General features: G+C 42.3%; 1 protein-coding gene across 5 annotated transcripts in view; it reads left to right on the forward strand.

Moving 5' to 3' along the window:
• Nucleotides 1–13,303, forward strand: part of madd (MAP-kinase activating death domain) — a 54,949-nt gene that overhangs the window by 25,788 nt on the left and 15,858 nt on the right. For 4 of the 5 annotated variants that reach the window (XM_083917936.1, XM_083917937.1, XM_083917939.1 and 1 more), the window contains 5 exons: nucleotides 8,536–8,644; nucleotides 8,776–8,962; nucleotides 9,404–9,554; nucleotides 9,884–10,087; nucleotides 13,023–13,126. In XM_083917936.1, the coding sequence (XP_083774062.1) occupies nucleotides 8,536–8,644; nucleotides 8,776–8,962; nucleotides 9,404–9,554; nucleotides 9,884–10,087; nucleotides 13,023–13,126 (755 nt within the window). The remainder of the gene's footprint in view (nucleotides 1–8,535; nucleotides 8,645–8,775; nucleotides 8,963–9,403; nucleotides 9,555–9,883; nucleotides 10,088–13,022; nucleotides 13,127–13,303) is intronic. The other variant, XM_083917938.1, reaches the window with a different exon arrangement.

A 13,303-nucleotide genomic window follows, 5' to 3' on the forward strand; every position in this document is an offset into this window, starting at 1 on the left:
ATAATAGTATTTAAAATAAATCTAGATAAAACAGTGTCTATATTAATGTAAATTACTGTTTTCAATTTTCAGTATTATTTCTTTTTTGTAAAACATTGCAAAATAAATGTAAAGAAATGTTCCTTCACTTCACTGGGGGGTTTGTCCGACACGCAGCAGACAACAATGAAAGACATGATAATGGAACAACGTAGAAAACATCAACAACATAGAAACAGTAACACAAACACACAGTCACATATTCTGAGTGCACTAGAGAGCTCAGCAACTCGCAACAAAATTTAAAAATAGGATATTAATACAATCAGTCAGTTGATGAATAAAAAACAGACCACAAGTGATGCATCTAAACACGGCACAGCAGTAATACAACCTTCAACTTTCAACCTTATTTGTCCCTGAAGGGCAAGTAGCTATGCAGCATCAATTGCAACATAAAATAAACCTTTAATAACAGACTCAGCAGCACTGCCTCAACGAACAAACATAATCGTTGGAACAATAATAAGAAAGGCACATGATGACTATTCCGTCAAAACTCTACATAAAAGTACGACCAGCATAACATTACAGTCAAAATACATCATCATAATCGTTGAGCGGCAACAACAAGAGCAGAGATCAACGTGTACACTTTCCTCCAAGGAGGCCTTAGTGAACCTCATGGCCTCCTTAAGGAAGATGTAGGGATTAATGTTTACACTGGAGATCAAAATTAGAGGACAAATTATAAATACTTGAATTATTCTGAAATACTATTATTTTTTACTGTTCAGAATTTGATAAATTATCTGCTGTGGCTATACCACTGCTGTACTAGCATGTTTTTTTTTTTAAATAACCAAGGCTCTTCAACAAAAACCTTTATTTTGTGAAAAAGGCAGTGAGCACTTGCTTATGCACTTGTGAAAGTACTTAATTGTTGGACCTTAATTATCTGGCAACTCTCCCGGTTACTAAGGTGACTGAAACCCTGAGACAGCAGGTTGTTCAGATGAAGGCCAAAGGAATGACCCTCTCAGCCATCAGAGAGAGAGGTTGGGTGTTCACAGCCTCTGATTTCAAGAATATTGAAACTTTACAAGGACACAGACTCATTTAAGTCCGTCAAAAAGACCGGTCGTCACCGTAAAACAAGTGCGCAAGAAGGTTGGAGGACAGGATTATGCAAACACTCAATGGGGAATCTGTTCAAACCTGTAGCTGGAGTTGCTCGCCCGTTCAGTTCTGATCAGGGTAAGAATCTGTCTCTGCACAGTGTCTTGTCATTGAAGACAATTTGGAGAACGCAAGGAGAATGGACCAAGATCAAACCAGAGCAGTGTGAGAAACTAGCGATGTCCTGTGGGCCTCTACACTTCCTATTCAGTTTTGAATCCTATGGCCCTAAGAAAACATTGTTTTAAATCTTCTTCTGACACAGTGGTTACTGTTCTCTAATTTTGCTCACTGTTTTTTCACAAAATAACTGACTGAGGGGAATTTGGAGGCTGAGGGTAGAGATCGAAACTCCTGATAATGAGGTTGGATGCTGTCAGCCATGATAATATTCGCCCTCTTCGCTACCTGGAGTTCATACAGAACCAATGGCTACTCTCCTGGACTATGCATACAGGCAGTACATATGAAATAAAACCTTTCAAAAGTTTCACAGCCGTGGGAGGATTCGTCCAGTGGAGCATCTTGGCATCCTTAACTCGTCAAACTGTGTAGCTGTTTTTATAAAAAACCCATCTGAGCAAACAAACATGCAAACATCACCAAACTAGTTATCCAATCCTCGTCTGTGATGGCAGCACCCTGATTTTTCTTCTACACCAGGCCATCTGCCACGCCGCCAATGTCTCACAGTTAATGATGACAGCCCCATCAAACACTTTTAAATCAATTCATAAAGTACGCCTTCCTGCAAAGAATCAGAATCAGAAAACCTTTAATGTCCCGCAGACGGGGAAATTCTTTTGTCACAGCAGCAACAGAATATTATAAAATAAGGTAAAAAATAGCAAAAATTAAGCAATAAAGTTAGATTTAAAAAGGGAAGAAATAGAAATAGACCTATATACATATTCACATGGTATAGTGCAGTTGTTCTTGTTTTGTTTGTTTTGTAAAAATATAATATGGAGTGAATAAATATGAGTAAATAAGACAAATTGTGCAAAAAACAGAAGTGCCCATAGTACAGGCATATTGCACAGTGCAGGGTACAGGATGAGGTCAATAGTCTATTGGGAGCAGTGCTGATTGTAAAGTCTGACAGCAGCAGGAAGGAAGGACCTGCGATACCTCTCCTTCGCACACTTAGGGTGTATCAGTCTGTTGCTGAAGGAGCTGCCCAGTGCTGTGAGAGTGACCTGCAGGGGGTGGGACTCCTGCACCAGCAGGGATGACAGCTTGTCCAGCATCCTGCTCTCTCCCACCACCTGCACTGAGTCCACAGGGCATCCCAGGATGGAGCCAGCCTTCTTGATAAGTTTATCAAGTCTCCTCCTGTCTGCGGCTGATATGCTGCTGCTCCAGCAGACTACTCCATAGAAAATGGCTGATGCCACCACAGAGTCATAGAAGGAGGTCAGGAGTGCCCCTTGCACTCCAAAGGACCTGAGCTTCCTCAGAAGGTACAGTCTGCTCTGACCTTTCTTTTATGTTGCTGCAGTGTGGTCAGACCAGTCCAGTTTATTGTTCAGGTGAACTCCCAGGTACTTGTAAGATGTTATCATCTCAATGTCCGTTCCCCGGATGTTCACCTGTGTGCAGGGTTGTTTGTTCCTGCGCATATCCACCACCAGCTCTTTGGTCTTCCCGGCGTTGAGCTGGAGGTGGTTCCGCCGGCACCAGTCCACAAAGTCCTGAATAAGTTCTCTGTAGGCTCCGTCGTCACCGTCCCTGATGAGGCCGACGATAGCAGAGTCGTCAGAGAACTTTTTTAGATGGCAGTGAGGGGATTGGTGGTAGAAGTCTGCGGTGAACAGGAAAGGAGCCAGAACGTTCCCTGTGGGGCCCCCGTACTGCAGATTATTGTGTCCGACACGTAGTCCAGAGTCCTTACATACTGTGGCCGGTTAGTGAGGTAATCCAGGATCCAGGATGTGAGGTGTTGGTTCACCCCTGCCAGCTCCAGCTTGTCCCCCGGAAGTGCACTTACCTGAGTCTGTCTTCCTGAAGGCTTTTCAGATTTTTTCTTTCTCTGCATGTTTCCAATTAGTTTTGTGTTTCAGTGGTTTCCTGTCCATCAAATTGACTGAAGCAGTTTCTGTTGTGCCAGTATACTCCATAACAGAAATGTGGAGGTAGGTGTAGGGTTTAGTCAACAAGAGACCATAATTATGCATGGACCATCCAAACAGGTATTTGGTGTAACAGGAAAAACTAGATGAGGAAAGGGACATACATACATGCAATTGAAATGGCATGAAAAAAAATTTGAATGGCACACATTAGTTTTTTCATTGATTTTCCAATTGATATTTCTTACATATTTCTTCACATATTTTTCTTTGTAACTGTGAATGACCGCGTGGTTTGAGTCAGACACTTGAGTGATCTTCAAATAAATGTATTATTATAGTTTTCAACCGTCTTGGTCAATTCAGGCCAAAAGTCTGGCTGATGTTGAAACAAGAGTGACACTTTGGATTATGCTCATATAACTTTGTTTGTTGACCAGTTTGTGCAGTTGCATCAATGTTTTTGCTGGCCCATACTTCAGCTCCGCTACAATCTCTCTCTTATTTCTCAAGTCGACAAATCATATGACCCCAAGGTTAAGGACCATTTTTAAAAAGCCGCAGTATTCTCCATTGATATCCCTCTAGGCTCTCATAGTCTCTGTAAAAAGCTACGGTTAAAAGCTGTCCCGCAAAACGTATTGATGAAAACCTTCAGCCAGAACCGCCAGTGGAGTTACTTCTGTTTATTTCCAGCAAATGTTTTCATTTAACCTCAGATACAGTGGGTACGGAAAGTATTCAGACCCCCTTAAATTTTTTACTCTTTGTTAAATTGCAGCCATGTGCTAAAATCATTTAAGTTCATTTTTTTCCTCATTAATGTACACACAGCACCCCATATTGACAGAAAAACACAGAATTGTAGACATTTTTACAGATTTATTAAAAAAGAAAAACTGAAATATCACATGGACATAAGTATTCAGACCCTTTGCTGTGACACTTGTATATTTACCTCAGGTACTGTCCATTTCTTCTGAGCATCCATGAGATGGTTCTACACCTTCATTGGAGTCCAGCTGTGTTTAATTCTAATGATTGGACTTGATATTGAAGCCACACACCTGTCTATATAAGACCTTACAGCTCACAGTGCATGTCAGAGCAGATGAGAATCATGAGGTCGAAGGAACTGCCTGAAGAGCTCAGAGACAGAATTGTGGCAAGGCACAGATCTGGCCATGGATACAAAAAAATTTCTGCTGCACTTAAAGTTCCCAAGAGCACAGTGGCCTCCATAATCCTTAAATGGAAGACGTATGGGATGACAAGAACTCTTCCAAGAGCTGGCCGTCCAACCAAACTGAGCAATCGGGGGAGAAGAGCCTTGGTGAGAGAGGTAAAGAAGAACCCAAAGATCACAGTGGCTGAACTCCAGAGATGCAGTGAGGAGATGGGAGAAAGTTCAAGAAAGTCAACCATCACTGCAGCCCTCCACCAGTCAGGGCTTTATGGCAGAGTGGCCCGACGGAAGCCTCTCCTCAGAGTAAGACACATGAAAGCCCGCATAGAATTTGCCAAAAAACACATGAAGGACTCCCAGACTATGATAAATAAGATTCTCTGGTCTGATGAGACAAAGATAGAACTTTTTGGCCTTAATTCTAAGCGGTATGTGTGGAGAAAACCAGGCACCGCTCATCACCTGCCCAACACCATCCCTACAGTCAAGTGTGGTGGTGGGAGCATCATGCTGTGGGGGTGTTTTGCAGCTGCAGGGACAGGACGACTGGTTGCAATTGAAGGAAAGATGAATGCGGCCAAGTACAGAGATATCCTGGACGAAAACCTTTTCCAGAGTGCTATGGACCTCAGACTGGGCCGACGGTTCACCTTCCAACAAGACAATGACCCTAAGCACACAGCTAAAATGACGAAGGAGTGGCTTCGGAACAACTCTGTGACTGTTCTTGAATGGCCCAGCCAGAGCCCTGACTTGAACCCAATTGAGCATCTCTGGAGAGACCTCAAAATGGCTGTCCACCAACGTTCACCATCCAACCTGACAGAACTGGAGAGGATCTGCAAGGAGGAATGGCAGAGGATCCCCAAATCCAGGTGTGAAAAACTAGTTGCATCATTCCCAAGAAGACTCACGGCTGTATTAGCTCAAAAGGGTGCTTCCACTCAATACTGAGCAAAGGGTCTGAATACTTATGTCCATGTGATATTTCAGTTTTTCTTTTTTAATAAATCTGTAAAAATGTCTACAATTCTGTGTTTTTCTGTCAATATGGGGTGCTGTGTGTACATTAATGAGGAAAAAAATGAACTTAAATGATTTTAGCACATGGCTGCAATTTAACAAAGAGTAAAAAATTTAAGGGGGTCTGAATACTTTCCGTACCCACTGTATGTCTTGCCAAATTCATGTTGGACAAAATCCATAACCCTCTCCCTGCAGGAATGTTTATCATACTCCTAGAGAGCCTTTGGGTTTCAAGTGCTGCTGCTATTTCCTCCTGATTTATTTTCAAACAGCTATGCTTTATTGGTTTTCAAACAAAAGCATGCTGAAAGAGTCTGTGCAATCAAAGTATTGGTAACGCTAATTTTTTTGTCACCATGACACTCAAGCAACAATAATCAACAATTCATCTGCGCTGTCACATTCAACTGGCAATCAACCAGCCGGTAATGACAGATGTCAGATCAGAAAAGCTTTCTGTCCTCTGTTTGTAGGAGGGTGCTCCTCCCTCGTCCTTTCATGCCTTAGAAACACAATACACAAGTAACTAAATGGAGTGTGAGCTCATCTCACCCTTAGATTTGTCTTTAAGTTTGTGCGCTTTGTGTAGTTCAAGACTAGGGCCGGGTTTCAGGATAACCAAGTACCAAGTAACTTCTGTAGTCAGACAGTACCTGCATTTGACTCTTTTTGTACACACATCTAAAAAAAGAAAAGAAAAAACTTATGTATGGTTTTGCTCGCAGCCATTCACCACAAGCATTCTTTGATTTGACACGACATGTGATTGGCCATTACCGCAGCGTCTACAACCCATGCTGTATGAGGTGTGGTGAAATTGAGCGCAGTGTATTTGGCAGTTCAACATGCCAAGATGAAGGATAATTGCTCCTCTGTTGGTATCAGTATCAATTTAAGGGCACTGGTAATCACACTGGTATACTAAATTGTCATATGATACCCAGCTGTACTCAGGACATAGTCACTAAATGCACTCATCACAGTGTAGAATTACTGTATTTACGGTAAAAGTTCAGTACTACTCAACACTTCTATAGCAGGATTTATTATATTGGTGAAGCTTGAAAAACGTTATTGGGATGATGGCCCTGTACGTATTGTTTTCATGTACGCTTGAACTTTGACTTGTCCTGCCTAGTCAGAATCTAATTTCTCTCTGGTGCAAAAGAACTACAGGGTTAAGGGAAGTAAGGGATACATTCCTGCCAGATCATTATGTTGTTTGATGTGCAGGCTGAGGGGGCTCATGAGGCCGGATTAAAGACTTTCCCCTCGGGGATGAATAAAGTATGATTGATTGATTAATTGATCAACAATCTGGTTGGACGATTGGTTGGATTTCTGTCATATCAGAGATTTTGGTCTGCTATCTCACTCTTTGAGCAGTTCCATTTCCCACATGGCTGCCAAACTCTCACTGTAGTATGTCACATGATGTGGGTTAAATACTTACGTGATATAAAACTGAACTTGACAGTGAATTAAGCTCCATGTTTTAAATAGATACATGGAGTCCCACTGCATTCTTCTCTGTTAAGAAAACTTGTGTGAATGTGTATGACTGCTGTATGTAGGAGGTGGCCGGAGGGGCCGTAGGCACTGATTAGCTACCACGCTTCCGTCAGTCTGCCCCAGGGCAGCTGTGACTACTACGTAGTTTACCACCTCCATGTATGTCTGTGTGAATGAATGGAACCTGGACTCTGTAAAGCGCCTTGAGCACTGAGAAAGGCGCTATATAAATCAAAGCCATAATAATAATAATAACTGGAATGCAGAACGTTCACTATATTGTCTGCATCTCCCAGCTATCTGCAGCTTCATATTTGTCTTTTTTTCTTCTCACTGTCCGTTCATAGTCGACCTGCACAATTGAATGCTGCCTTCCTCTTTTTGTCGACATCGTTGAGGACGTGGCTGTCGTGTTTTAATAAACGTTAGGCTTGGCCGTTAGGGCTGTCATCGATTTCATTCAGCATGAATGAAAGAAAGCATAAAAAATGACAAATCAACTACAGAAATCTTAGACTATGAACAGAATACCCTACTGGCTGTGCAGAAAGGCTGATTCAACCTGTGATGTGAGTTAACACAATGTACAAGAGTAAGAAACACACACTGTCTGCCCAGCTTCAAATAGAATGAAAAAAATCTCATCAGGGGAGTTTATTCTGTCCTGAGATGCTGGAACTTGCAACATCTTTAAAGTTATTAATAGTAGTGTAAAAGAAAAAAAAATCAACGGCCTCTCTGAGGTATAAAAAAATAGACTTCGGCAACAACACATGGCGCTCATTAATGAGCAGCTTCATTACAATACTGCAGTGGTTTGGACTCGAGTCTGGGTCAAGTCTCAGAGGTATCCGTTTGAGTCAACTGAGTTAGAAAAAAAAATAGACTTGTCTACATCTTTTGAGCCTCTTTAACGATGAGAAATAATATACTGTTAAAATGATTGACCCAACCCCGACAGGTGCAGGTTCACTCCCAGCTTCCCACAACATCGCAGCAGTAAATTATAATGAGTCACCTTGTGATGCTGTGGTGTAGCTCATCTTCCTCTCCATCCACTTGTCTCTTTATTTCCTTCATGCATGACATCACTGATGTAGTTGTTGTACACACTGTCCTCTGTCTGACCTCACACATAACTATGCTGCTAATCTGTGATGGCACCACCAAGAGCACCGTGTGTGCGTGTGCGTGTGCGTGTGCGTGTGTGTGTGTGTGTGTGTGTGTGTTCTCCTTCACCTCTCTTGTTGTAATAATAGACTCTAGCAGCTCCAGTAATTGTCTGTTCAGCACTAGATAACCTTCAGCAAATTTCAGGTGTGTCTGCCCTCCTCACACAGTGACGTAAACTGCTTTCTTTTCTATTTAATGTGGTATCTTAAAAAGAAGACTAGTTTGTAAGTTGTCTCCTGTCCAGGTTTACAGTTCCTGATGAGCAGATACCTTTGTGTGTGTGTGTCTGGTTCACTTCTACTGAGTGATCTTCTGTCTAGTGACCTAGTTGTAGTTTTTTTATTTTGTTATTTTGGTTATCTCGCTCTGTGGTGTTCATGAACCTCATTGTTTTTGTCCTTGTTCCAGGCGCACGTGCACCTCGAGCACTTGTGGACCAGAAGTCTTCAGTAATCAAACACAGTCCAACAGTGAAGAGAGAATCACCCTCTCCTCAAGGCCGAGTCAACAACACGAGGTAGTGAGTTCTTTCAAATGTACAGCTTCCGTCTTGCAACATGAAAGATTAGAGCGTACTGTCATAACATACGTTTGATTTAATTCTTCTATATGCTTTGGTTACGACTGAAACTCTTTGTTTTAATTCAGCGAGAACCAACAGTTCTTGAAGGAAGTGGTGCAGAGTGTTCTGGATGGCCAGGGAGTCGGCTGGCTCAACATGAAAAAAGTGCGCCGCCTGCTGGAGAACGAGCAGCTTCGTGTCTTTGTGCTGAGTAAGCTGAACAGGGCCATCCAGTCGGAGGAAGATGCCAGACAGGAGATCATACGCGATGTGGTGAGATACTTGTTCCCAGCTGTAAACTGATGTGCCAGGAAATACACGATATTAACATCAAAGCCAGAGGATGCTGCCTTTTTTCTTCACTCTATTAATTAATTTTATTAATGCTGCCACTAACGATTATTCTCTTTATCTATGGCTCTGATGATTCATCTGATAAAAGAAATTCTCTATAAAATGTCAGAAAATAGTATTATATCATAGATCCCAAGATGATGTATTCAAAAAGACAGTTTAAAGGTCCAAAGATAGATAAATATATGGGAAAAAAACTAAAAATGATGAGAAAAAAATTGTAAGAATAGTTTTTTGTTTGTTTGTTTGTTTGTAAAAGAACCACATCGTTTCACTTTACAAGGTTGGATCACCACCGGGTACTATGCCTGCACTGGATGTCCTTAGATAATGATATCAACCTTGTTGCTGTGTTTCCAGGAGGTGAACAGAAAGGTGTACAAAGGCATGCTGGACATCTTGAAGTGCACGGTTTCCAGTCTGGAGCACTCGTACACTAACGCAGGCCTTGGAGGAATGGCTAGTGTCTTTAGCTTATTGGAAATAGCACGCACACATTATCAAACCAAAGGTACGTGCCACACACACACACACACACACACCTCAGCACAGGAATGAATAGATTTCATCCTGGACTGTATGATTCATACAAAGTATATTTTAAAGCGTAACAGCAGCCTGTGCTACTAACTCTTGTCCATGTCTTTGCAACCTTTCTGCACACTAGACATTTAGTCACCGAAACATTAACTGTAACTGCAAAGATTAGACCTCATCACTGTTTTTCCACCTTTGTCTAACACTGTTATTCCTCTCCCCATTTTAACCTCCACTTATTTTCTTTTTCTGTGATGCTGATGAACTCTTGTCTTTGGCCCCTTCGTTTTGGTCACTTGGTAGACCCAGAAAAACGCAAGCGAAGCCCCACAGACAGTGCTGGCAGCCCGGGGAGTAAAGAGAGTCCTTCTGGTCCTATGGAGACCGCCAGACCTCAGGGCTTTCTGAATGTTCCTCACCTGCAGCTGCCACACCACACAGTGGGAAAAGGAGCCCGCCATTTTGACACCCGGAGTCTGAATGAGGAGAACTTTATTGCCTCGATTGGTGTGTACACCACTCCGGCTCCCGTTGCATGTGCACTGTGAGATCCCCCTCCCCCGTCCCCCTACAAGCTCCCACCCCTTCCTCCAACCGTTTCCAAGAAACTTGTCCCCGACAGATTCTTACAGGTGTTCAAATATTCCACACACTTTGACCTGAAATATTGGGGATGATCACTGGAGCAGAAACTGACTCCTGTGATCGTATATCCTGTGTCTGGTAAAAATAAAGGAAAAAAATAAAAATCTAAATTCAAAGTTTGGCCCTGGTTAAAATATATGAATTACGCTTGAAAAGTGTGTGGAATATTTCCCTGTTGACTTTCCCAGCCTGGACTGCGTGTGTTTGTCTCCCCTTCCTTAAACATCTGTACCCCTGTTTGCCTCCTCTGGACTTCTGTTGTCAGCCTCTTAGCTCCTTGAATGCATGTCTTTGTTTTGGTCTTCCAATACCTAAATCTGCAGTAGTGGACGAGGGAAACCAGAGGTATGTGCATCGATAGTCAAAATCGGTGCTCGTCTGTGCCTTTACTGCAGGTTCAGCGAGGCGTGCTGTAGAAAATGGCAGCTCCCTTTGCTCTCAGCATGGAGGGTGGAAGCAACACTCCCCAGTAGACAGTCCCAGTAAAGAGACAAATTTTTTATCGGTTGCTAAAGAACCAACTGACTTAGATAATCCTTGATAATCTCTTTACCACTTCATTTTCTGAGAATTATTCTGGGTCTGTATACGGGGGACACTTTCAGTCAACCACCCTGACACCTCTCCTGCCCGCACCCCTTCTCTTCCTGTTAGAAGTTGCACCTTCAATTCTACAGTGCTGTGAGACTTGCATCCCGGCTTCTGCAACTGCTCCATTTCAACCGCTGGCTAGTCGGCCTCTCAACCCCATCCCATGCTCTTTTCCGAATCAAACACCCCTCGCTCTCTCTCTCCTTTGCTCTGGAGAGCCAGACAAATGCAGTCGGTGAAATGTGTGGCCTGTGCTCAGAGCCAAAGCTCATGCTGACGTCACTGTGTGGCTCTCCAGGACTTTTGGGCCGAGAGCTCTGGGTGTGTTGTAATGTTACCTTAGTAGCTGTTTCCCACAGTGGATCCGACGTGACAACAAAATACTTCTTTTTCATTTTGTCCAGATTAAAGCACAGCTACATGCAAACATTACAAAACACCTTCATTCAACAATGACTCAATGCCTATTTTGTTTTAGTTTTGATTTTTATGCTCATCCACCATACATGCCTTTTCAACCAGCTCTCTGACTCTCTCTCTGTCTTTCTCTCCTTGCTTGCAATGCATCTTGGGTAGAATTGTGGAGCAAGCACCAGGATAAGCAAAAAGCTATGGAAAAACCACAGAGTAAGAGACTTTTCACACACGAAAAAAAGAAAAGAAATGGGGTGTTCAGCTGTTGACCTTTTTCTACCCCCTTCTCTCCACCTTTCAAACTCTCCAGTGTGTTTTTACAGGAATAAATAAAAAAGGAGTGCTCCCTAAAAGTATGTCTTCATGGAAAACGGCAAAACTCTTGATTATAAGATCAAGATTGCATTTATTATGTAATACAAATGAGATGTGGATCGTGGGAAATTCAGCAGAGAACGAGAATTCATTTTTCTCTGTGAAGATGTTCTAGTTTTAAACCTACTGCACATGACACTGCATTTCTGTGTGTAGTGTAGTTGGTGTCCTCTAGTGGTATTAAATAGACTGTATATGGCAATGAGGGTCACGTGATGTCTCACAGATATAGTGCTGTGACTAATCACATCCTCTCTTTAGTTCAAAAAATATTTTCCATGTGTTTAATCGAGACTTGAGATGGCAGTTAGTGTCGGCGTGTTTTCTCTTTTACACGTCAGTGATCTCTGCAGGCTTTACTGCAGTATGCGGTAGATTCACTATAGTACAGTTTATAATGACTTCACTTTGTTAATCAAATAACGGTTGGATGCGGGACATACTGTTGAAGCCAACACGTGTGGTAATGTAGGCCTGTGTAAAAGTTAAATTTTTTCCTTCTGCCTACAGTTTAGGCAGGTACATACACATTTAAAATAAAAGGTTTACTGATGTGTGTACTGGGTCCTTGACATTAAAAAGATATGGGAATTTTATGTTTTACTGAGTGGCTTAAGCTCAAGCAAAATGTAATTTTGTTTTCCAGTGTGCCCCCCCCCCCCTTTACATCATACTTCAAGATGAGCAGAAATGAATACCTGCCGCCCTTTCCTGCACTTCTTAAACTGTATTTCTTTCCCAGTTTCAAGTTTCATATTCTACAGTTGTTGGCACGTTGTAAGGCTTTATTAAATGGTTTGCAAAAAGTGTCACCAAAAAAAACAACTCTGAAAAATAAGGAAGTGTCAGGGTCTACTTGTCACCATGTCTGCATCTACGGAGGTGATAAATACCAAAGTGCAAATCACACTTGAAACACAAAATGTCTCCTTTACCGTCCACCAGTCTGTCTGCATGCCTAACTGCCTGTCTGTCCGTTTTTGTTGTAACGTGGGCCACATTTGCAGCATTGACCCGGGAATTAATGTCGTGCTCTGCAGTTTTCTTTTCAGTTGTGACATTTTTCTGGTCTTCTGGCACTCTGCTTGCCCCTTTTGTAACTTCTCTGTCTGGTCTTAAAAAAGTGTATCTGTTACTGCTCAGTCAAGCGCTTCTATTGCATACAGGAAGTTGAGAAAACATTTTAATGAGTTTTCTAACCTCCGTAGATTAAATGTATTAGTCACCTTGTATTTTTAGCTAGACAGCTTAAGGCCAGGTCCTCCCAGGTTTAATGCAGTGTTTAAATCGAGGCTTTGGCATTTTAGTCAGTGTTGCTGTGCTATTGTGGCTTTGAGCGAGGCGAAGCCCAATGAAGCAACAAGATCATGTAGTCCTAATCATGAAAACATGCTAATAATCATGGTCTACCCTTCAGGGTCTGATGGCGCAAAGCAGCAGCGCCCCCAAGTGACCGATGCAGAGGAGAAGAAATCCCAGATCAGTGCTGACAGTGGGCTCAGTGTCACATCTGGATCTCAGGTTTGTTCATAGAGTTCTGTTGTGTTGTCACTTAGAGAGTTACATTAATGAAATTGTAGACTAATAGATGTGATTGAGCAGTTTTTTGCACAACAAAAAATCAGTCAAAAACTCGGCTTCAGGCTTCACGCACAACAGGCCTGAGATTGTCAGGGTCAGGTTATATAGGCTACACTT

The sequence above is a fragment of the Echiichthys vipera genome (assembly GCF_963691815.1).
Source record: "Echiichthys vipera genome assembly, chromosome: 1".
NCBI lineage: Eukaryota > Metazoa > Chordata > Actinopteri > Perciformes > Trachinidae > Echiichthys > Echiichthys vipera.